We start from the raw sequence: 24,592 nt of genomic DNA on the forward strand, positions 1-24,592 counted from the left end.
TCAACATTGGAACTAACCTTTAAGAAATTGCTACTTGTCAAGTTTTGGTGAGGTATCAAAGAAGAATATCTGTAATTATCTGAAAAGGCTCCTCCTTTTCGCAACTACACATCTGTCTGAGGCCACAATTCTTCACATGCTTCAACCAAAAGAGCATATCACAACAGATTGAATGCAGAAGCAGACATGAGAATCCAGCTGTCTGCCATTAAATCAGATGTTAAAAAGAGATTTGCAGGGGCTAGCCCGGTTGTGTAGTGGTTAGGTTTGAGATATGTGCTGTGCTTTGGCGGTTTGGGGTTCATGGGTCCAGATCCTGGGCGCAGACCTACACACTGCTCATCAGACCACGCTGTGGTGGCATCCCACATGCAAAGTAGAGGAAGTTGGCACAGATGTTAGCTGACGGCCAATCTTCCTTACAAACCAAAAAAGAGATTTGCAAAAATGAAAAACAATGCCACCTTCTTAACTAACTCTTAAAATTGAAAATATAGTTATTTCTTATTAAAAATATTACTTGTTAACATAAGTTTTGTTAAAGTAAAATGAATTACATACATTTTAAAAATTCCTAGTTTTAAGATAAATATCAATAGGTATAAACCACAAAAGGCAAAGTTCTTTGGAGTCTCAATTTTTTAAAATTTTTTATTGAGGTAACATTGGTTTATGCATTTTAGAACTTCCAAGTGGACATACGGTATTTCCACTTCTGTATAGCCTACGTCATGTTCATTACCTGGTCTAATTGCCATTCATCACTGTACACATGTGCTCTTTGACTTCTTGCCCTCCCCCTCCCTTCCCCTCTGGTAACCACCTATCTAATCTCTATGTCTATGTGTGTGTTTGTCGTTGTTGTTGCTTTATCTTCCACATGAGTGAAATCATACAGTGTTTGGCTTTTTCCATCTGACTAATTTGATTAGTGTGATACCCTTAAGGTCCATCCATGTTGTCACAAATGGCAACATTTCATCTTTTTTAGTGGATGAGTAGTATTCCACACATCTTTATTCATTCATTTGTTAATGGACCCTTAGGTTGTTTCCAAATCTTGGCTGTTGTAAATAATACTGCAGTGAACACGGGGGTGTATGTATCTTTTCAAATTAGTATTTTCATGTTCTTTGGATAAATACCCAGCAGTGGAATAGCTGGGTCATATGGTAGTTCTATTTTTAATTTTTTGAGGAATCTCCATACTGTTTTTCATAGTGGCTGCACCAGTTTACATTCCCACCAGTAATCTATGACGGTTTCCTTTTCTCCACATCTTCTCTAACACTTGTTATTTCTTGTCTTTTTAATAATAACCATTCTGACGGGTATAAGGTGATATCTGATTTGCATTTCCCTAATAATTAGTGATATTGAACACATCTTTTCATGTGCTTGTTGGGCATCTGTATATCTTCTTTGGAAAAATGTTCAGACCCTCTGCCCATTTGTTAATTGAATTGTTTGTTGTTGGGTTGTATGAGTTCTTTCTATGTTTTGGATATTAACCTTTTATTTGATATATGATTGAAAATATCTTCTCCCTTTTGGTAGATTGTTGTTTTGATTTATTGATGGTTTCTTTTGCCTTGCAGAAGTTTTTTAGTTTGATGTACTCCCATTTGTTTCTTTCTTTCTTTTATTTCCCTTGCCTGAGGAGACATGTTCAAAAAGATAGTGCTAAGACCAATGTCAATATTGCCTGTCTTTTCTTCTGGGAGTTTTATGGTTTTAATTCTTACATTGAGGTCTTTAATCCATTTTGAGTTAATTTTTGTGTGTGGTATAAGAACAGTGGTCTACTTTCATTCTTTTTTTTTTTTTTAAGATGTTATTTATTTTTTATTTTTCCGTCTTCTCCCCAAAGCCCCCCAGTACATAGTTGTATATTTTAGTTGTGGGTCCTTCTAGTTGTGGCATGTGGGACGCTGCCTCAGCGTGGCTTGATGAGTGGTGCTAGATCTGCACCCAGGATCCCAACTGGCAAAACTCTGAGCCACCGAAGTGGAGTGTGTGAACTTAACCACTCAGCCACGGGGCAAGCCCCTACTGTCATTCTTTTGCATGTGGCAGTCCAGTTTTCCCAGCACCATTTCTTGAAGATACTTTCTTTTCTTCATTGTTTTTTCTGTTCTTGGTTCCTTTCTCAAAACTTAGCTGTCTATAAGTGTGTTGGTTTATTTCTGGGCTATCAGTTCTGTTCCATTGATCTGTATATCTGTCTTTCTGCCAGTACTGTGCCGTTTTGATTGTTACAGCTTTGTAGTATACTTTTAAATCAGGGAGTGTGATGCCTCCAGCTTTGTTCTTTTTTCTCAGGATTCCTTTGGCTATTCAGGGTCTTTTGTCGTTCCATATACATTATAGGGTTCTTTGTTCTAGTTCTGTGAAAAATGTCGTTGGGACTTTAATAGGGATTGCATTGAATCTGTAGATTGCTTTAGGTAGTAGAGACATTTTAACTGTCTTAATTCTTCCAATCCATGAGCATGGAATATCTTTCCATTTCTTTGTGTCATCTTTGCTTTCTTTCAACAGTGTTTTATAGTTTTCAGTATACAGGTCTTTCATCTTCTTGGTTAAATTTATTCCTAGGTATTTTATTCTTTTCGTTGCAATTATAAATGGGATTGTATTCTTGATTTCTCTGTTGTTATAGACATGCAACCGATTTTTGTATGTTAATTTTGTACCCTGCAACTTTGCTGTGTTTGTTTATTATTTCTAATACTTTTTTGGTGGATTCTTTAGAGTTTTCTATATATAAAATCATGTCATCTGCAAATAGTGACAGTTTTACTTCTTGCTTTCCAATTTGGATCCCTTTTATTTCTTTTTTGTGCCTAATTGCTCTGGCTAGGATTTCCAATACTATATTGAATAAAAGTGGCAAAAGCAGGCATCCTTGTCTTGTTCCTGTTCTTAGAGGGATAACTTTCAATTTTTCACTGATGGGTGTGATGTTAGCTGTGGGTTTGTTGTATATGGCCTTTATTATGTTGAGGTACTTTCCTTCTATACCCATTTTATTCAGAGTTTTTGTCATAAATGGGTGCTGAATCTTGTCAAATGCTTTCTCTGCGTCTATTGAGATGATCATGTGATTGTTATTCTTCATTTTGTTGATGTGGTGTATCACATTGATTTGGGGTGTTGAACCTTCCTTGCATCCCTGGAATAAATCCCACCTGAGTGTGGTGTGTATGATCCTTCTAATGTATTATTGTATTTGATTCACTAATATTTTTGAGGATTTGTGCATCTATGTGCATCAGTGATATTGGTCTGTAATTTTCTTTTTTTTATTGTCCTTGTCTGGTTTTGGTATCAGCATAATGTTGGCCTTGTAAAATGAGTTAGGAAGCATCCTTTCCTCTTTAATTTTTTGGAAGAGTTTGAGGATGATAGATATTAAATCTTCTTTGAAGGTTTGGTAGAATTCACTGGGGGAGCTATCTGGTCCTGGACTTTATTTCTGTTGTATCCATTGTAATTTCTCTTTTCTGATTTTATTTATTTGAGCCTTCTTTTTTTCTTAGTGAATCTAGCTAAAAGTTTGTCAATTTTGTTTATCTTTTCAAAGAACCAGCTCTTAGTTTCATTGATCTTTTCTGTTGTCTTTTTAGTCTCTGTTTCATTGAATTCTGTTCTGATTTTTATTATTTCCTTCCTTCTACTGATTTGGGGCTTTGTTTGTTCTTCTTATTCTAGTTCCTTTAGGTGTAATGTTAGATTATTTATTTGAGGTTTTTCCTGTTTCTTGTGGTGGGCCTGTATTACATAAACTTTCCTCTTAGTATCACTTTTGCTGTCTCCCATAGATTTTGGTATATTGTATTTTCATTTTCATTTGTCTCCAGGTAGTTTTTGATCTCCTTTGACTTCTTCATTGACCCAATAGCTGTTTGGTAGCATCTTGTTTAATCTCCACATATTTGTGACTTTTCCAGTTTTCTTTTTATAGTTATTTCTAATTTCATACTGTTGTGATCAGAAAAGATGCTTGATATTATGTCAGTCTTCTTAAATGTATTGAGACTTGTTTTGTGGCCTAGTAGGTGATCTCTCCTGGCGAATGTTCCATGTGCACTTGAAAAGATTGTGTATTCTGCAGTTTGGGGGTATAATGTTCTGTATATATCTATTAAATCCATCTGGTCTAGTGTGTCATTTAAGGACAAAATTTCCTTATTGATATTCTGTCTGGATGATCTGTCCTTTGATGTAAGCAGGGTATTAAAGTCCCTTACTGTTACTGTGTGACTGTCAATTTGTCCTTTTGTGTCTGCTAATATTTGCTGTATGTATTTAGGTGCTCCTATTTTGGGAGGCATAGATATTTACAAGTGTTACATCCTCTTGTTGAATTGTTCCCTTTATCATTATGTGATGCCCTTCTTTATCTCTTGTTATAGTTTTTCTTTTAAAGTCTATCTTGTCTGATGTAAGTATTGCTACCCCATCTTTCTTTTTGTTTCCATTTGCATGGAATATCTTTTTCCATCTATCAATAGATATAACACACATAAGCCAAAGCACTTTGCAGTCCTCATTTTTAAGAGTGAGATCTGATAACAAAAAGTTTGAGAACCACTGGCTTACAGGAAGGAAGAGAAGGAGAAAGTAAAAATAGATGAGAAAATTGACCCAGAGTCTAATAGTTATCTAGACTTGAGAGGATGAGGACTTAGAGATAAGTGGCAGTGTGACTGAAGAGGAAAAGGCTAATTCAGGAGACATTTTGAAAGAAAAAATAATATGATTTGGTGACAATTTCATTATGGGCGAATGAGATAAAAGCTTAAAGATAATTTGTATGATAAAATGTTTTCACATTACAGACTCGAAACCAGCTATTGACAGAACCAGAGCACATTCATGGATAGATGCTCTTATATAAATATTATTTTTGGAGATCCAAGGAGGAATGAATGGTGATGGCTTAGGAGAAGGACCAGCCAGAAAGAAACAGGAAAATGCTTGTAAATAAAAGGCAAGGAAGGTAGGAGGTTAGTCAAGAAACAGGTTATGGGACAGGTAGAGGCAGAGGAAGAGGTTTAACATCAGTCAAGACCATATCACATTTTAACAGACCTGATTCAGAAGTAATGTCTTAGGGGCCAGCCCCGTGGCACAGTGGTTAAGTTCTCATGTTCTGCTTCTCAGCGGCGAGGGTTCGCCAGTTTGGATCCCGGGTGCGGACATCGCACCGCTTGGCAAAAGCCATGCTGTGGTAAGCGTCCCACATATAAAGTAGATGAAGATGGGCACAGATGTTAAGCTCAGGGCCAGGCTTCCTCAGCAAAAAAGAGGAGGACTGGCAGTAGTTAGCTCAGGGCTAATCTTCCTCAAAAAAAAAAGTACTATCTTAGAAACTGATATTAAGTCAGTTATTCAAGGTCATGTGCTAATGAATGGGCAAACATTGTCAACAAAGCTCCCTGCTCTGTAGATTTTGAGGAGGATGAGAGTGGAAAAAAGGTTCCTCTAGATGGAATGATAGTTGTTAATCTCCAGGGACCTCCACGGTTCCAATAGAGTCTGGCTGTGAGAAATGACTAGATGGGAAATGAAAGCAGTAAGTGGAGGGCCAAGTTGGAACAGTTTGATAATCAGAAAAAATAGGGAATTGATTGTCTTGAAGGAATAGTGAGTTCAGAAAAAGTTATTTAAGACAGAAAAATGGTAAACAGAAAACTATTTTTAGGTAAGAGAACTATAAGCACATGAATATAGATATGAATCCATGAAACCAGAAAATGAAATAATAGTGAGAAAGTGGGCTCTTGGTCTTAAAGTTGGTAGAAACAGTGACAAATTTTGATATAGCAACTTATTTAAAGATGTTTGGCTTATAAGGTGTTTCTCACACATTTTTGTTTTGAGCCTCACAACCTATAAGAAGGGGGTTATGGCCACTTCCCTAAAGAGGAAATTGAGGTTTAGAGAGGTTCATACTGTAAGGGGTCCAGAATAGCTTTAGTGTGGAGAAACATCCTTTCTTCCGAGACTGTAGGGAAGAGTAAAGGGATGATGATTAAGGACACAAGTACGTTTGAAGTTATGATGGCGGTAATTGGGGAGCTGGTCAGTTTATGGATGGCACTTGAGTGTTTGTGCCCCACATGTGTTCCAACGGTAAGAACAGCTAAAAAGAGACAGGCAAGAAGTGAACCAAGAAATTCTCTTTGCCTTTCTCCACCTGGTTATTCCACAATGGTGTGATATCAAGGATTCTTTGAAAACATGATTGGGAGGAATATCGTGCTCCACTTGCCTAGTGGATTCCCAGGGAGTGTGAGGCCAGTTATTCTCTCAACTCCAAATACAGCCATCCTAAATTCTTTAGATATTTAACTCTGTGAGATGTAAAGTATTGCTAAGAGATGAGATCTTTCTCACCAGGCCTCATCCTACTAGTATTGGGTAAGGTACACCCATTATTGATGAGTGATTTAATATTAACTATACAAAATAAAATAGACTCTTCCTTTAGAGTGTCCCATTGGATTTTGGTTTGGGGGTCATTTTGGAGTAAGAATTAGCTCAAAGAAAATCCTGTCTGTTCGAATCTGAGTATTTAAAGATTGGCTATGGAAGTGGCACTGCATTTCCATTTTACAGTTGAGTGTATAGTTTGAGTTCCCAGGCAACTCATCTCTCCCAGCGTGACACTGTTACACTTCACCCAGGGGTCCTTCTGCCAGCGTGAAGAGTTCAGTGAGAGAAGGCTCTGTGCATTAGGGGAGGAAAGATGCAGAGGGCTTGACATGGATTAAGAAATTCAGACTCGAGGGTCTTCTGAGGGGAAGGTCACATTTTAGAAGAGAGAATAACAAGAAAACACAGAAGGGTTTGAAAGAAATAAAATTGCAGTGACTTAATGGATGCAAAAACTGAAATAAAGAAGGTCTGTTCATTCATCCTGAACCCAGGTAGGGTTTTGGAACTTTGGTAGCAGCAAAGTCCAAGCCGAACCATTAAGAGAACAAGTTAATCATGAATTTGGATGTCTCTTGTCGATTCAGACATTAAACCTGGAATTGCCACTGCTCCCTGTCTTGTCTGAAGGGGGAGTTTTGGATGACTAATTATCTTTGGATATATATTTTTTAGTGAAAACCTTGACAGTCTGGGCTGTCTGACTGCAGACGCAGTGCTGAGGCTGCAGTGACTCTGCTGGGGGCATCCTCCCCACCCTGGACCTCCACAGCATGCAGGGTCTCGAAGCAAGCCCCAAGTGAGCCATAGACTGTGGCCTTGTTTGTCGTCAGGGTAAATTTTGTGGCAGCCAAGCCTGTGCAGCTGCTCTCTCTGCCTCCACAGCAGCTGCCAACTGGGAGTTGTTTCTGGCTCTTTCCCGGAGTTTCAGGTTGAACCAGAAGCTAGACGTTCTGGGGCACAGTCACAATTGGGTAGCAGTTTAGAGATTGTTTCGAAAGGAAAGGGGGGCGTGGAATAGAAAAACTGCTGAGTTCTGCCCCCCACCCACTTCTTCCCCTCTCCATCTGCATCCTGTTCTCTTTCTCTGGTTCAGCTGCCACCTGAGATAAAGGAACTGCCCTGCCTCAGCCTTGGGGAGAGGGAGGATGGGACGGATCCTGCTCTGAAGCAGTTCAGCCCTTGGGTGTGCCTGGGTTGTGTTGCTTTGGTTTGGCTCCTGCCTTCTTTTCCCGAATGCCCTTGTACCTTGAGAGTCAAACTGTGGTTGGAGATCTGTGGTGGGAAGGGACCTTCTGTAGAGTGGCCTGGAGAGTGTGGTTGACCTGCCACTGGGTGGCTCTCCTACCCCTGTTGGCCTGGGGCCATTGCCCCTTCATGTTATGAGTTTCATTCAAGTGATCCAGAAACATCAGGGTTCTCTTAACCCAGAACAATCAAGCCATCCTTATTTTACCCCTTCAGTTTTCTAGAGTAACTAAATAACATCCAAGCTGGCAAACAGCTCCTCTTCTCACCCCAAACACTGGGAGCTCTTGAGAGCAAGCAAGAGGTGGAGTGCTCTTCCTTCCTTGAAGATACAGTTGGCCTAGTTTCCTTTGTAGCTGCCATCCTGGGAACATGACTTAGTAAAACTGATATGTGAATACAGATGGTCTTCTCAGCTCTGCTTATTTTGATTTTTGTGGTTCTTTACAAAAGGCAAAGTTGGCATTGAACTTCGGTGGTAATACCATAGCTCTAAGGTACCACATTGCAATTTTGTTCTTTCCTCATTTTATTTTTCTAAGACCTGAAGATTTCCACATCTAGGGAAAATTGGTTGATGAATGTATGAGTCTAGGTACTTAGTCAATTAACAAAAAAGGAACAAACCATTAAGATGAGTGACGATATTAGAGATTGCATATTGTTCTTAAGTTTTAACTTCTGTAAGCAGTTTGCTTTATAAGTTATTTCATTCCCTGATGGATGCTGATTTACAAATGTAAGAGAGGTGTTAGAATGACAAGAATGCCATTTTGTCAACCATAATTAAGTTCCCTTAGGCTTTCCGATGCAAGGTTAACTCACAACTCAATATTTAAATCAAATTCAACAATAAAATCTCTTAAGTGTGAAAAGCAAGATAGCCAGCCTTAGGGAGACCAGAGAAAGGAAAGACTTCCCAGCATGCCCTGTGACCTTCAGGTAAAACCGGCTTCTAGCATTACTTTGGAGTGTGCTTAGAACTCAGCCTGATTTTTCTACACCTCCGCTTAGGGAGCAGAGTGTATTACTGGGACCTGTGTCTTGGGACACATTTCACTGGGATTTAAAATCTTGGTTCTAATGTGCATTCCTGATGATTGATCCTTGAGTTGGAATCCTGGTTTTGACTTGCAAGGCTGTGCGAAATGCAGAGCAAGTTTCCACTGAAGTAGTCCTGCGCCTGCCTGCCTTTAATGAGAGCTTGGATTTCGGCTTTACCCTGATATCTAAGTAGCTGGGTCTCTGCCAGCTTGCTGCTTGGGTTTTACGTTATTTCAGCCTCCTGTGGGCATTGGCCACACTGTCTTTTAAAGAGTAAGATGAAGAGTAGACCTTTTTCTATCTTTGGTGTCTGAAGTCCCCGTTTTTCACATGACATGGAAGTAGGAATTGCTATCAGATAATAACACTGTGTTCCTCTGATTCAGGTCAAATATTTTACCCTTTGCTCTTGGAGTTGCTCTTCTCCTGTTTTCTTAACCTGTCATGGCCTCTTAATTAGAATGTATTGCTAGAGGACAGGCAGCATTGTCAAACTTTGTGCATTTTATAAAAATACACAAAAGCACCAGACAAGCAGCTGTAGTGCCAACTCCTCCAGATGCAATACTGAAATTCCCCAGAGGGGCATCTTCATTGTTTTCTTTCTTTGTTCCAGAAGCAAAGGCCGATAATGAACCGAGCTGTTCACCGGCAGCTCAAGAACTGTTGACAAGGCTGGGATTTTTACTGGGAGAAGGGATCCCAAGTGCCACACACATAACCATTGAAGAAAAAAATGAAACCATGGTAATGCCCGGGGAAGACACTGCATTTCATATCTGTTCAGAGAATGAATGGAGGGGTAATGCTCTTCCCGCCTCCTTGAGTCAGGGAGTCATTCAGGCAGAGGAGTCTAGGCTGTTGTGTATTGAAATTTATTTCAACAGTTTGTTGTCAGGTTTTTGCAGCGGGGAGGTGGGGAGAAGCAGAAGAGGGCAGAACTTAAGAAAATGTCCACATTAACCTTGTAGTCACCACCCAGAGAAGCGTGGCTAAATGAGTTAACGTGGCTGAAAGAATTCCTTAGTAATGATACTACTTTTATCTTTATGGGACCATTCTTCTCATCTGGCTGCTTTGGTATGTGCTTTCCTGAGCTTTTTTAGCCGTGGAGATTTTGGAGGGTCACTGGGGTGAGGAAGAGATTTATAGGAGAAGAGGCAGAGACAAAATAAGATGAGATCAAATGGTTCATCTCCCGGAGAGCACTCCCCATCCTAGGGAGCAGCAGCCCGCCACTTCCAAGGGGTGTGCGTTTGAATAGCAATGAGGGGCCGCAGCTTCTGCCCCTGTGAGGGGTCTCTGAGAGGGTGTCATGCCTTGAGATTGCAATGGCCACGTCTGCTTCCCCTGATCGCAGAGCCCATAAATCTTCAGGAACTGAATCAGGTTGCAGCACTTGTGAAACATTACAAAAACAGAGTCCCCAGATTTCCCGTGCAGAGGTCAAAGAACCCATTTGTCTTCTGCAGACTTTAAATGAAAGGAAGTCTGCCTGTTTGCTATTTCTGTTTTACAAATATGCATTCCCACTAAATTATTTCTAAGACTGCCTTTTTCATAAAAAAAAAAAAAAAGAACATCATAAGGGAGGGGAGCAGAACAAGGTTATTTCTCTTTTAAAATTTGGAAGACCATGTGTATCTTAAGCTCCCTAGATTTTAAAACCTGTTTTCCATTTTCATGTTTGTAGTTTTATTGTTTTAGCATCAAAAACAAAAGAATGTGTAGAAGCGTCCTGGGTAAGCCGTGCTAACTCCTCCTTCCGTTCGTCTTGCAGTGCACAGCTCTGAGCCAAGGCGTCAGTCCTTGCTCCACACTAACAAGCAGCACCGCATCTCCCAGCACCGATAGCCCCTGCTCAACCTTGAATAGCTGTGTCAGCAAGACGGCAGCCAGCAAAAGTCCCTGTGAGACCATTAGCAGCCCTAGTTCCACACTGGAAAGCAAGGACAGTGGAATTATAGGTAAGAAGCACACTGCTCGGTAATGTAATGGCTCCATGCACGTCAGCCAGAGCATTCACCAGGCACTTCTTAAAGAGGGTTTTAGCATGGTCTGTGAAGGTCGGTCGGCCAGGGCCCGCCCTGTTCTTTGCAGACAGCACTGGCTCCATGTACAGCCGAGAGAACGAGGCATCCGTTTTTACATTCCTGGGTGTTCATTTTATAACACTGGGCTCCTTTGGTAAAAAAAATTTTCCAGATCAGATCTGGCCTGTGTAGTTAGAAAAAAATCTTCCCTCCTCGCCAATTAATTCCGTTTGTTGGGGATCGGGTCCCACTAGGACACACAGGAGGGCAGTGAAATCCCTACGTGTGTAGAGAAATCTTCCCAGCTCAATCTCAAGGTCACTTATTTCCCCTCAGGAGTTTGTTCTTCATTTTCTTATAATGGGATCCGACCGATGTTTTCAAGTCAGAATTTTCCACTGTTGCCCACACAGTAGGTGTGGTTGTCCTGAATTGAGTGTCAGGAGACACGCATTCCAGTCCAGACACTTAGGCTGCTTAGCTAGGTGACTTGAGTGACATTTAATTGAGTTCTTTGCACACTTTTTTCCTTCTCTGTAAAATTAAGGATCTGATTAGTTCAGTAGTTTCTAGTCCCAGGTGCACATTAGACTCATCCATGGAATGTAAGAGCCTTTATTTTCACATCGCAGACAGACTGCATCTACGTTTCTGCAGGTGGGCCTGGGTGTCTGTGTCTCAGGGCTCCAGCTTAGTGCTTTTCAGGTCACAGATGTGGGGGACCCCTGGATAGATTGTTGAAGTCCTCCTCTGCTCTCACTTTGTCCTGCTGTTTAACATCGGCGCTCCACTGAACAATTCAACTCCTTCCCTTTTGCTCAGTTATGCACAGGTCTTTGGGAGAGATTTTACGTTTTATTGTGGACAGAACCCCACTCAATTCCACATCAATATGTAATCAAATGGAATGACATTTGAGCTTCTTTTTTTTCTTCAGTCACCTGCAATTTCTTTCAAGTGTAATTTGAAAAACCAAGTTGCGGGTTCATCCGGTTTGTATCTTGGAGATTGGCCCAGAAGATCTTGGAGATTCCTGGGACTGGGTTGTGGGCTCCCTGGTGTAGACCTCACCCGAGCTTTGTGAAGGGCCCCTCAGCATAAGGAAGCCACCCTCTTTTCTCAGTTTTCACTTGGATCAGGATCTTCAGTGGGTTTTTGTTTCCTTCAATTTTGTCTTATTGAAATACGATTCACATACCATAATATTCACCCATTTAAACCATTGAATGGTTTTTGGTGTATTCAGAGTTGTGTGACCATCACCACCATCTGATTTCAGAACGTTTCATCACCCCAAAAGTAACCCTCTAGCCACTGGAAGTCACACTCCATTTCCCCCCTCACCTCTGGCCCTCGTCAACTGATAATCTACTTTCTGTCTCTATAGATTAGCTTATTCTGGACATTTCATAGAAATGGTGGGTTGAGATTCTTGTAGCAAATTTAACTTTTTTTCACTCAGCTTCAAGCCCTTCCTCTGAACTTATTCATCTAATTCTCCGTTCTTGTCTCTCTCTGCTTCCCCACCTGCTATTTAGTCTAATCCAACTAATTTTTCCCTGTGTTGCTTCTTTTCTCATGCCCTGTCTCTCTCTGAGCTGTCCACCATTGATAGATCTCTGAGTATTAATTCTGTGATAGCCAGACGACTTTCTTTACAACATTCTTAGCTCTTCTGAAGTTTCCTCTCCTCCATAGAGTTCATCTCCCTTCGAGTTTTTTTTTTTTTTTTTTGATAGTCTCTTTCTTTTCATTATATATTCTGGCATTGGCATTACATGCCTCTGATTATAACCAAGCCAGTTTTTTGTTTTGATAGCTAGAAACGTTTTTAGTAACAGAAAGCTACCCTCATTCATTCATTCATTTATTCATCTCTGTCTCTTTTTTGAGATACAGTGCTGCAATTTAAAAAGTGTTCTAAAGAGAGGAAGGAAAAGTTGCTGGTTTGGTTTTCTGTATTGTCAATGAAAGACTGAGCCACAGGAATATTTGAGACTCTTAATTAGTACTTATTTAATACAGCCCCACCCAATCCTGGACTGGCTAGTCCCCCTATTGTATGCTTTCCGTAGCATCTCAACATTTTTCCTTCAGTTTACTTACTCTTATTATTTAATTTTGTCTCCATATGGATAGGGGGTCTCATCTCAATTATTCTGGCTATCTACTGGGCTCCTAGCATGATGTTGAGAATGAGAAATTAAGGAATTGTTACTACTGTTAAGTTGCATTGAAGAAGGGAATGTCTAGTTGGTTTGTAAAGAAGCTATGCAGGATTCCCGTTCCAAATTGGCGTTGTCAAATCTTTTAAGGTCATCTATATTTTAAGCTGTGTCTTGTCGTTAAAGTTAAATGACACATTTCACGTCATTGAGGCTGTCCTTCATTCCTTGGCTCAAGTCAACATGTTCCCTTAACTTGGCTGAACATGAAAAATGGTGACAATGGAGATGAAAGCAGGAGGAATTAGGAAGTGGTAAGTCCCTCTTTTACAGAGGATCCCCAGCTTCTGGAGATCGTGCTTCATGCTGCTTTAGCTGGTCTCCTGCAGGAAGCAAGGACTGTAAGTGGGTGAGAGGCAAACACTGTGCCGGTGACAACGTTCCTCTGTTCTCTCTCCTTCCGTGACCTGCAGAATTAGAACCTGTTGCCAGGGTACACACTGGAGGTGTGGTAGGGAGGAGAAGGGAAAAAAACCAGCGTTTCCTTTGTAGGCTGACTCTAGCCGCAGTTCTTTGAAGAGGCACGAGTGGTGGGGCCAGAGGAGGGAGAGAACTTCCTCCCGAATCAGGACAGGGTATGCAGGTGCCAGTGCCTCTTCAGGAAACAGGTTTCTGTGACTCAGTTGTGGTTCTCTGATCGCTGGGGGTGGGGTGTGTGTTTTTTCTACCAGAAGAACATGCCTGTTTTTGTAAGGTGTAGCCTGGGAATGGCAGCCTTTGGGCATCTTAAATGTTTGACAGAGCAGAACATTCAAGAACACAGCAAACCTACTGGGCAGAGATGAAGGTGAGATACCTTGGCTTCCTGCTTTGGAAAGCCTGGCATCTTGCTTGTAAAACAGGCTGGTTAGGATCCATGTTCCAAATTACATAGGGCCTGGGGAAGGGAGGAAGAGGCTTTCCATTTAATTTTCCATTTTAAGTTATTTAAGATTTGTCAACACACACAGCCCGGGTTGGAGTGGCAAAGGTTTTGGGGGTGGGCGGGTATAAAGTGCACACAGCTGCTGTGCCATTACAAGCTCTGGGTAGCTATAGGCGCCCCTACAGGCCTCAGACCAGAGTTCCATGTACAGTATTAGCACAGTTTATTTAGGGCAGTTAGGGGACATTTCCAACAGTACTAACCCATCCCTCAAAATTCCTGGGCCTCCCCTTACTATTGAAGCTGATTTCTGTCATGCCAATTATATTTCATCTGAATATTTTTGCCCACCAGATGCTTGCAAGGAAACTTATGTTCCCACACGCCCAGACAGCCTTCTCAGGGCTGCCCCGGGGTGCCTGCGTTCTGTTCCTACTGGTTTTGAATATTGCTGGTGAAGAGAATTTTCATTTTAGAAACTGCTTAGTAGGAGACAGGGCAGGCTAACGACCATTGGAAGAATTTATTGGACCCCTTCTAGTGTTTCTCTGTGAAGGCCAGGGCTTAGCGGGACCCTCCCCATCCCCTGTTGCAACTTTATTCTGTCGTACAGAGGGGAGGCCCACTTCATCCTATTTCAGGAGGTCCAGGTTCTTCCTACATGAGTGTCTTTGGAGGTGTAATAATTCTGTCATGTAGAAATACTATCTAAGCTGGATGGGATTAATTAAATTCCCCATGAGTATCTTTTCTTTTTAAGTAAAATTCCTTACCCTTTATGTATTAAAATCAGTGGCATTCCCTAGTAGTTAGTGTCTGCTTTTTCAAATTTGCAATGTGAAGACCTGCTCAACGTGAAACCCAGCTGTACCCAATCACCATAAAGTAGCTTTTTAATTATTTGCTTTGAAAAGGAAAACTTCATAAAGAAGTAGCTTTTCAAGGTGTTTTCTCCATGTTTCTTAGTGACACTCCTTTGAATATGACTTGCTTCCAACTGTTTCAAATGAAAATTGTAAACTCTTATTAATCCCAGGTTAGAAAAAAATTGCATATGTATATTCATTGGAATGTGTGTAAAGACCGGTCTGATTTTTTAAATAATAAAAGCATCACCGAAAGTAGTAGATTTTTTTTTTTTAATTTTAATTTTTTCCTTTTTCTCCCCAAAGCCCCCCAGTACATAGTTGTGTATTCTTCGTTGTGGGTTCTTCTAGTTGTGGCATGTGGGACGCTGCCTCAGCGTGGTCTGATGAGCAGTGCCATGTCCGCGCCCAGGACTCGAACCAACGAAACACTGGGCCGCCTGCAGCGGAGCGCGCGAACTTAACCACTCGGCCACGGGGCCAGCCCCCGAAAGTAGTAGATTTTAAAGCACTTTTTGGTCTAAACGTATTATTTGATTTTTGTTGATATCATATCATGATCAATACTTTTTCTTATGTGTGTGTATTTCATGAAAATGGGCTATTTCTCTATTTAGGAAGAAAGAGGATATAGATTGGAAGAGGAGAAACAAACAAAACCCAGCTTCCTATCAAGAGTAACAAAATAATAAATTCTTCCTATCTGTTATTGATAGATTTGCCCAGGAGAAGGCCTTACAGGTATCAATTAGAAAAGTTCTGGCTGAGAAAGAGGCCGTTTAAAATCAGTCGTCCCTTCCACTCCCTTCCTCTACTCTCTGCTTGTACCTGGTGACACTTACAATCTCCAAATGACTTTCATAGTGTCCTGAATCTGTTTCTCTTTGAGGGGTGGTATTAGGACAGCGCTGTGAAGGGAGAGGAGGGGATTCTCAGTGGACTGGCTGCATCTCCCCTTCTTGGTGTGTCTCCCACACAGAGTAGGTGTGTCATTTACCTGCCTGCCTCCCCAACACCGGAACCACCACATTCCACCAGGTAGCTTTCAGGATGATTAAGTGCTGAGAATTTTTTGAAAAGGATAAAGAACTTAGACTCTTCCTGCTGCCCTTCCCCTTTCTTTGGTTGCGGGGGTGTGTGGGGGGGCTGCATTTGCTCGCTACTCCTCCCTGTGAAGCTGGGAGGCAGGGGTAATTTAGTTCCTTTACAGAAACACTTCTGCAAAACTGGCTTGCAGTAAAACACAGGACACTTGATTCATATCCTGCTGGTGCTTGCTGGAGTTTGGCAATATTTATTTTTCTGCCCCGTTGCTTAGGACATAAAAGTCGGCCCATGATAACTTTTTTTTTCATCTTCCCGTGTCTCTCTTCTATGCCCTTCTAGGCTCGTAAAATGAAAGCGATTGCAGAGGTAGCTTTAGACCTTTAATTTCCTGGACTTTGTGTCCCAAGAGAGATGATCAGCTGCAGAGAGAGGCATACAAAGAGGAATTAATTGTACTTTATTTTCATTTGTAACTTGTTGTAAATCCTGCCCTTTTGATTTTATGCTAATGCTACCTTGTTGCCACCTGTATTGCCCTGCTTGCTACTAAATTGAAATGCTTTGAAATTGATTTGGTAATAACTATTTAGAGTGTTTCAGATCTGTGTTAATATTCATTTTGCTACATTGCCTGCAATTTAAAAAATCATCCTTAATTATAGAAGCTTTTTTTAATCTCTTGGGTGAAGGAGGAAAATTTGCCATTACATATATAATTTGGTAATGTGTGTAATGTGGGAAAGAAATGCTTGGTGATGATTTGAGTCAGCAAAGCACCTGCTGTACTTTTTATTCAGACTATGATTGGATTCTTCTGGCTGTTCTGTTGGTGTAGCAAGCATTTATTGGCACCTACTGTGTACTAAGAGCAATTTTGTTTAGTACTGAGACAATAAAGGTAAGGCACAGTATCTGTTTCAAAACTTGTGTAACTGTGGAACCAAAGAATGGTCTTGGAGACCTGGGCAAGTTGTCAGTTGCTGAAAAAGGTTTAAAACATGGCAATGATTGACACCTCTGATGGAAGATGTATGCTGTAGAGGTGCATAATAATACCAACCACTAATAGTGCTTTATGTTCTTTTCCAGAAGAGTCCAGAACTCTGTAGAGTCACTGGACTATGTTAGAAGCTCCAGTGTATAGGGTATAAACAATAATATATATATGTATGCATCTAGTATACAGGTTATGCGAAGCTTTACCACAACACTGTGCCACGTGCTATGGCTAGAAAACTTCATGTTGTTTAAGTTCATAGGCTTTTCTCTGGAGACTGTTACCTGCTATGTCAGACTGAGTTTGGGCAGTGTGGCTGAGCAAGGTGGGTCTGTCCTCCTCTCTCCCACCACCCTACCCCAGCTGACTTTTTCAGGTGTTTTCACAGTCAAAGGGCCTGATGAATGCTCCTGTGAATGCATGGCTCAGGTCCCTGGCCTCGCTGCATGTCATAGCAGAGCACAGATTGCACAATGTGGTGAGCACTGAGCTGGAGATTTGGTACAGAGATCTGGCTGTTACAAGCCAAAGCACAGGGCTCCCGTGCAAGGCAAGAAGGGGGGCAGGGCCCTGGAGCACATTACACAGGGCTGCCCAGAAGAGCCAGGCTGTTGTCCATGGAAAGCTGAAGAAGGAGAGGCCAGAATGTCCCTGGAACCAAAGGTACCTCAGGCTGGCTTCCGTGTGGCATTCCAGGCGAGGGTGAGTTAGCTTGAGTGCCTTCTCCGTAGCCCTCTCCTTGCTCGGCTGAGGGAGGTGGAAGCAGTCACTCCAGGGGAGCTGCAGACTCTGTTCCCTGTGTGGTTGGTTAGTTTGCAAGCAGGGTGGAGGGAGCAGTGCAGCCTGGCATTTCTGCTCAGAAGGTTTCATGCGGGCCGGTTTCCTCCATGCCATCTTTCCTTTTGTCACTTGGGAACATCCGAAAAATAGCATGGCAGCCTGAACTGTGTGACATGTGAAGAGTGAGTGCAAAGGAGAGGAGCGGAACCTTCTGTCAGGTCAAGAGGCCCAGGGTATTGGGCATGTCACTTCCTTGACTTGTCTCTTTGATCTTTTCTCAATCTCATTTTAGACTTTCTTTGCGTTCTCTTTTGAAAGTCGTTAGTGATCTTTATTCAGTCAGGTCAGAGGAGGCTATCTGCAGTAGTTGGATTTCCCTTTTTTATTCAGTTCCTCCTTTCTCCCACTTTTATAAGTAACCATTATATTTCTTTCTTGTTTGATCTACAATTCATTGGTCCAGTGTTTTAACTTTTAAACTCTTCATGTCAACCGTTAAACTGAATACAGAAGGTAAAAAATGTTTGGTTTTTTAGCTACTTTATTTTTCTTCAGTTGTGTGTGGGGGGAACATCCTTGAGTACTCATGACACATGAGGCACTTTACATATGCCCTTGTGTCTGATTTCCGCCACAACCAGGGAAGGACAAAGGACTCTCCTCACAGAGCCCTGGCTTTGAAACTGGAGAATGCAAGACAATGTATGGAGTGCTTGAAGAAAATGTCAATTTCTGGTTTTTTTTTTTATCCTTTCAAACTGTACATTTTTGTGTGTGTTTTATATTATAATAAATTAGAGTAGTACATGTGCGTAATTTATAAAGACGTGTATTTGGGATGCATGCTCACAGTTTTCTAATAGTAGAACAGGCCTTGTGGGGCTTCCTGCCCATAGGGCTGTTATGATATTCAGTGAGCTGAGGCATGGTAAGGGCTTAGAAGAGCCCTTAAGGGCTTATGTAAGAGCCTGTACATAATAAGCACTATAATAATATTTGTGTTAGCCACCATTGTTGTTATTTCCTAAGCATACTTATTTATTTATAATTATTTTTTCCCCAATGGATTTGAAATGCTCACAAAGAGACATTTAGTAGAACAATATTTTTCCAGGGAAGAAAGGAAATAAGAAGAGCAAGAGAAAGATGAAATCAGGAGTCAGGTTCATAAGATTTCATTCATTTTGCTCTTAAGTGGGCAGAAAGTTTTACTCTTAAGATTCCTAGTAGCCAATATATAGAGAGAAACAGCATCAAACACATAAGATGATTGTAAAGCACAGACAAAAATGTACCCATTGCTAGTGCTGGGCCCGGAGGGGCATGCCCCCTTGTAGGTCCTCAGAAGGAAAGCAGCCAGGGTTTGAACCCAAGCCCCTGGCACTTTTCACCTCTTGTCTTTTCTGAAGCTCAAAGAGAAAAGAATTCTGCTCTATGTAGTATACTCTTGATATTAATGGGCTTTTAGTTCCTAAACAATTCTGGATGAAAGCTATAGTCAGTTTAATTTTCTTCTTGATATTCTTTTTTAGATCCCACCAAACTGCTTATTGGACCCTGGACTTATACTGATTTTTTAAAATTCTATTTTAAGTGTACATCCATCATATGAAAGAACCTTGAAAAGGCAAAGAGCGGGTGAAGGAAAGAGGGGAAGAAGAAGGAAAACAGTTTTATTGCAGCTTTATATAGGAAAACATTTAATGACTGAGTGGATCTCTCTGCTTCCCTCACTCCCAGGCGACCCGTGACCCCCTCCTGGCTGTTGTGAGCCCATGAATGGCCTTTCTCCACTAGCCCCTGCCCAGGGGCTACAGTTTTTAACAAGGCAGATTTCATGAAATGCAAAATATTTTTTAGCCACAGATACTTACAGAACTCCTTTTCTGTGCTGAGCACTGTGCAAGGGAAAAGGAGTTTGAAAACATACTGCATGTGCAGTCAGAGGGACTGCTCTTGGACACACCACTAGCTCTCTGTGTGCGTGCGTGCGTGTGTGTGTGTATGTGTTTGTGTGAGATAACAGTTTCCCCCGAGTCTGTTTCCATATCTGTGAAGTAGGGTTGATGGTTCTTAGCCCACCCACCTTTTCTCGTGGGATGTGGGCATCACATATATGTCCAATGTACTTCGAAAGTGCTTAGGAAGTAGTGTAGCCCTGTGCGCTAGAAGGTCAGGTTAAATGTGCTGTTACCACAGCGGACCGTAACACACTGTCCCTGGCTAAGAGGAATTTTCAAACGACATGGAGAGTCAGAAGTAGTGCCTGTGAATCAATGAGCAATGTGAAACCTAATTTAATACTAAATTGTGAGGCACAGCTCAACCTCATAGCTTCACAAAACATGAGGCTGGAACTAATGAAATGAAACGTAACTCATTTCACAGAATCCTGCATGTTAGAAGAGTGGTGGAGACCCAGTCTTGAGTCATGATGGCATCTGTACTGGACGGAGGAATAACATTAGAATTTTTGAGTTGTTACGGAACTTTAAAGATAACCCAGTCTCCGGGAAATGTCAAATGGCACTTATTTTTTAGAGCTGTTTGTTTTGTTTTGTTTTTGAGGAAGATTAGCCCTGAGCTAACATTTACTGCCAATCCTCCTCTTTTTGCTGAGGAAGACTGACCCTGAGCTAACATCGGTGCCCATCTTCCTCTATTTTATACGTGGGACGCCTACCACAGCATGGCTTGCCAAGCAGTGCTATGTCCGCAGCTGGGATCTGAACCAGCGAACCTGGGGCCGCCAAAGCGGAACATGTGCACTTAACCGCTGCACCACCGGGCCAGCCCCTAGAGCTTTTTTTTAAAAAAAAGTCATCATAGTTAAGATATTGCCCTAGTTGTGTGTGTCTGTGTGTGTGTATATTGACTTGAAGGTGACTTGGGTTAACTTAATTAGGAGCTTGAATTTCTGTTAGCCTGGAAGCAAAATAGGTCTTTTTGAGTAGCTTGTCATTTGTGGTAAGAACCAGCTTTCTGTTTCTTGAAGACCATGGAGCTCCCCATTTGGTGTGCTTCTTAGGTCATGTAGGGAACCTGGACTTGTGGGGCCTTGGTCTGCTTCAGGGCCTAATCTTGCCTGCGCTGAGATGAAAGTATGCTGCGTGGGCTTCATGGCGTGTAGGTGGATCTGGTATTGGACCTCAGGGAGGAATATTGTGAAGTGGGGCATCTTTGTGGGAGGGCTCCTGGCTTCAGCTCTTCTCACCTGCCTGCCCCAGGGCCCTGGCGAGTGTGGACAGCGGAATGTGTCTCTTAGCTGAACTTCATGAAGGCAGTGGGAGGATCTTCTACTTATAAACATAGTATAAACTTGTAATACCCTCCTCTTGAAGAGGCGACCCCATCTGAGACTTCCCCTCCCAGCTCCTGGTCCTGCACCTGAGGGCCTTCCTCTCCCACCTACTCTCCTTCCGCTTGCTGCCGGGACCTGAGTGTTGCGTCTCAGCGGGGTCTGGAGACTTGTGACTGGACAGTGAGAGCTGGACCTTCATCCTGTCCCTGCAGTCCAGGAGCTCTGACCAGGCCGTCCATGCTGGCCTCAGCTGCTTCCCCGGGACCCTGCAGTGTTGCTTCTGGTGCTGTCACTTGTCACAGGAAGTAGGGAAGTCCCAGTCTCTGTTCCCACTGCTTGAGGTCTGAGTTAGGTCTCAGATCCTTGGGGGTTTGATTCTGAAGTGCATGGTGCTGAGGGAGCACAAATGAGAAAAAGCATCACTTGGACTTTCTGTTCATTTATCATTGTGCCCCCAAATAAAACAGCCCCAGCAATAAAACCAAACACATCACCGCCACCCCTAGTCTGGAACTTTTCCTCTAAGTTAGATGTTGGGGTAGAGCCTAACCGATTGCAACATGTCTGCAAGAAAAGCATTCTGAGTCCCAAATATTGCACTTACAGGTGAAGGTTTGTAACACACTCACAACTTATTAACAGGGTTACCATTACTAGCTAATTACCATTGATAAGCAATAATCTTATTAATAAATTAGAATATTCCTGTGAAGCACTTAGCACACTCCCTGACATACAGAAACCTTCAATAAATGCTACCTGCTGCTATTACCACCAGCATTTTTAGGATGGAAGGAATCATACTTGCTAAATTTAGGCTCATATGAATGGTCCCTTAAAGAAACACACAGGGGGCTGGCCCCGTGGCCGAGTGGTTAAGTTTGCGCGCTCTGCTTCAGCGGCCCAGGGTTTCACCAGTTCGGATCCTGGTTGTGGACGTGGCACCACTCATCAAGCCATGCTGAGGCGGCGTCTCACATGCCACAACTAGAAGGACCCACAACTGAAAATGCACAGCTATGTACTGGGGGGCTTTGGGAGAAAAAGGAAAAATAAAATCTTAAAAAAATAAAATAAAATAAATAGGGAGACGAGCAATGGATAGTAAGTCCAGACTGGAGCAGCAAGGGCAAAGACAGTTTTAGAATCACGACAGAATGCCCTGCGGTCACAGTGAGGAAATTGTTTTGTCTTTATTCCTCAACCTTAAAAAGCCTTGTAAAAATAAAACAAAACCCCTTCAGACTCTTTGATCCTAGATAACAGAGTTTGTGGGAGCTAATTTACCAGCCTGTTAAGGTGTCATATCGTCAGGGTATGCAGCTGAAGCAGCTTAAGCTAGGCCACCGGGTTCTGAATACACTCTGACCTGGTGCACTCCCATTTAAGTCCCGCAGGCAGTTAAGGGCCGGGCTGCCGGGATCCAAATAGGGAACACAAAGGGATCAGAGCACATGGCCCCTGTTCTCAAGGACACATGCCAGTGTTGGGTCCACAGCGACCTGTGCTTGCATGGGGATCTTGTATAGCTCGTCATCTTTGAATTGAAGTGGTTGTTTGTAGAAGCTACGTAGGGTGACTGTTGCTGCTTTCCTTCATCGTATTCCTCCTCTTTTGCCAAGATGTTTTTCTGTGCTGGTTTTCTTTCTTAGAGGTTAAATTTTAATCTGCAGTCAAGCATCCCTTCCTTTGTTTGCATATCCCGGTGCGGGTTACATAGGGGTTTTCCATTCTGTGCTGCTAAAGGAATAAAGTCAAGTCAGCCTCTCTGGATCGTCTTGAGCAGATGTTATAACATTTAATTCTAAAGATCGCGTTCTCTGCTTGACTTTGTGTTTTTGTTTTCATAGATTTTTCTCCTGCATCTCTTCTGTATTAACCATTGGGCTGTCCTGCCCCCTTCCCCCATACATAGATGTTGTTATTTTGGAAAAAAATATTTAAAGATTCAAAGGAATTTAATGAGATCTGAATTCTTTTGAGAGCAATTCATCTTTCTTAAAAAGAGGATACATTATCTCCAAATTACGTAGATTTACCATTAACTCTCAGATGCTTTCAGACAGCTTTTTCATTTTCATCTTATCGGAGTTTTTTTCCCTCCCCTGTAGAATGATTTAGCAGTTTATTTCCCCTGATAAGCAACATTCTTCTAATTTACCAAAATACATTGTATGAAACATACTTTGATAAAAATCTGTGTAGACCGGAAAACTTTCCATTGATCATGGGGAGGGCAGTGTGTGTGTGTTAACTCTGAACAGCCCCAGCTGTGCCTGGCCTCCTTCAAAGTATTTTGGTCTCTCATTTCAGCCACAATTACAAGTTCATCCGAAAACGATGACCGGAGTGGCTCCAGTTTGGAATGGAATAAGGACGGAAGCCTAAGGTTAGGGGTACAGAAGGGAGTGCTTCATGATCGCAGGGCAGATAATTGCTCCCCAGTGGCAGAAGAGGAGCCCACTGGGTCAGCGGAGAGCGTGTCACCCAAAGCTGACGCCTCAGCTGGAGATGGTCCGGTCCCTTATTCTCAGAGCTCCAGCTCGCTAATAATGCCACGGCCCAACTCAGTTGCAGGTAAGGCCACCTCTGCCTGGAAGGGTTATCTCGCTGGGTCTCAGGCGCCCCGTGTTCACTCTCTTCACTTGGGAATCTAATCCAGACACAAGCCGGCTTTGTGATCTTGGGTCAGGTCCTTAACCCTTTCTAGACCTCAGTTTACCCATCTGTAAACATGGTAAGATGGAGCTTAATGGTCTTGAAGTGATCTTTCTGCTCTGGCTGTCTTTAAATCTATGATTTGGACTATGTGGCTTTTTGTGTATGAGGGAAGAAAATGCAAAAATCTCTCTTCTTGGTTTTTGTTCTTTTAAGCCTGAGCAAATTCATGACTTTTTATTATATCTTGGTAAACAGGAATTGTTGTCTAGAGTGAGTTGGTGAATATCAGCTCAAAGAATTTCTAATCCAGCTTTCAAACTTATTTTTGTATCGTGGAGGCCTGTCATACACACAGGAGGTCCAATTTCTGTATAATAGTTATAAGGGAGCCTCACAGCTTAAAATATAAGCAGAAGTGAGAGCTCTCAATGGAGGAAATGAAAATAGGCAAGACAGACTCGCCTTAGCAAGATGGGGCAGCTGGAGCTAAAAAAGTACAAAAGTGGTGGCCGTTGCTAGTTGACTGGTCAGTGAGTGGTCGTCAAGCAGGGAGAGTAGTCTGGGGTGGGTGGGAATAGGAACTCTGCATCTGAGCTGTCGTGCCTGCTTTAAGGGCCTGAGTTTCTAAACCCAGGGCTCTTGGATGGAATGTAGAAGAGGAGCTTGCTTTGGTCATTCTTTGTTACCAGCATAGCGCTTAAAAATTCTCCCTTACTAACCCATGGACCCAGGTCCTCTCTACCTACTTCAAAGGATTTTTCTGTAATTTATACTCCTTCAGGATGTGGCAGGCCATTCTGATTGTTATTGGGTGTTTTTTACAATGGAAGTCTGAAGCAGCTGATAAATTAATGGCCCTAATGGAAAAGTTCTGAGGCACAACTCTGATTCACTTTCAAAGGAAGTGAAATGGCCTCCTTCCAGAAGAGGCATTTGGCATGTCTGCCAGAAAGAAGTGCCGGAGAGCTTTATGCGCATCGAATGATGGTTCTTCCAAAAGCTGTTGTGTCCTCCCACTGCCATCCTACTATCTACGACATGTGTTGCACCCAAGGCATTTTAGACCATATTTACCTAGTTG

At 42.1% G+C, this 24,592-nt stretch overlaps 1 protein-coding gene across 33 annotated transcripts in view; it reads left to right on the top strand.

Moving 5' to 3' along the window:
- TANC1 (tetratricopeptide repeat, ankyrin repeat and coiled-coil containing 1) overlaps positions 1-24,592 on the top strand; it is a 229,055-nt gene that overhangs the window by 141,880 nt on the left and 62,583 nt on the right. For 19 of the 33 annotated variants that reach the window (XM_070507820.1, XM_070507823.1, XM_014859495.3 and 16 more), the window contains 3 exons: positions 9,353-9,483; positions 10,517-10,703; positions 23,164-23,427. In XM_070507820.1, the coding sequence (XP_070363921.1) occupies positions 9,353-9,483; positions 10,517-10,703; positions 23,164-23,427 (582 nt within the window). Of the gene's footprint in view, positions 1-9,352; positions 9,484-10,516; positions 10,704-17,301; positions 17,472-23,163; positions 23,428-24,592 lie in introns of those variants that run through there. The other 14 variants (XM_070507815.1, XM_070507816.1, XM_044768850.2 and 11 more) reach the window with 6 other exon arrangements.

The sequence above is a fragment of the Equus asinus genome, chromosome 4 (genome assembly GCF_041296235.1).
Source record: "Equus asinus isolate D_3611 breed Donkey chromosome 4, EquAss-T2T_v2, whole genome shotgun sequence".
In the NCBI taxonomy this organism is placed as follows: Eukaryota; Metazoa; Chordata; class Mammalia; order Perissodactyla; family Equidae; genus Equus; species Equus asinus.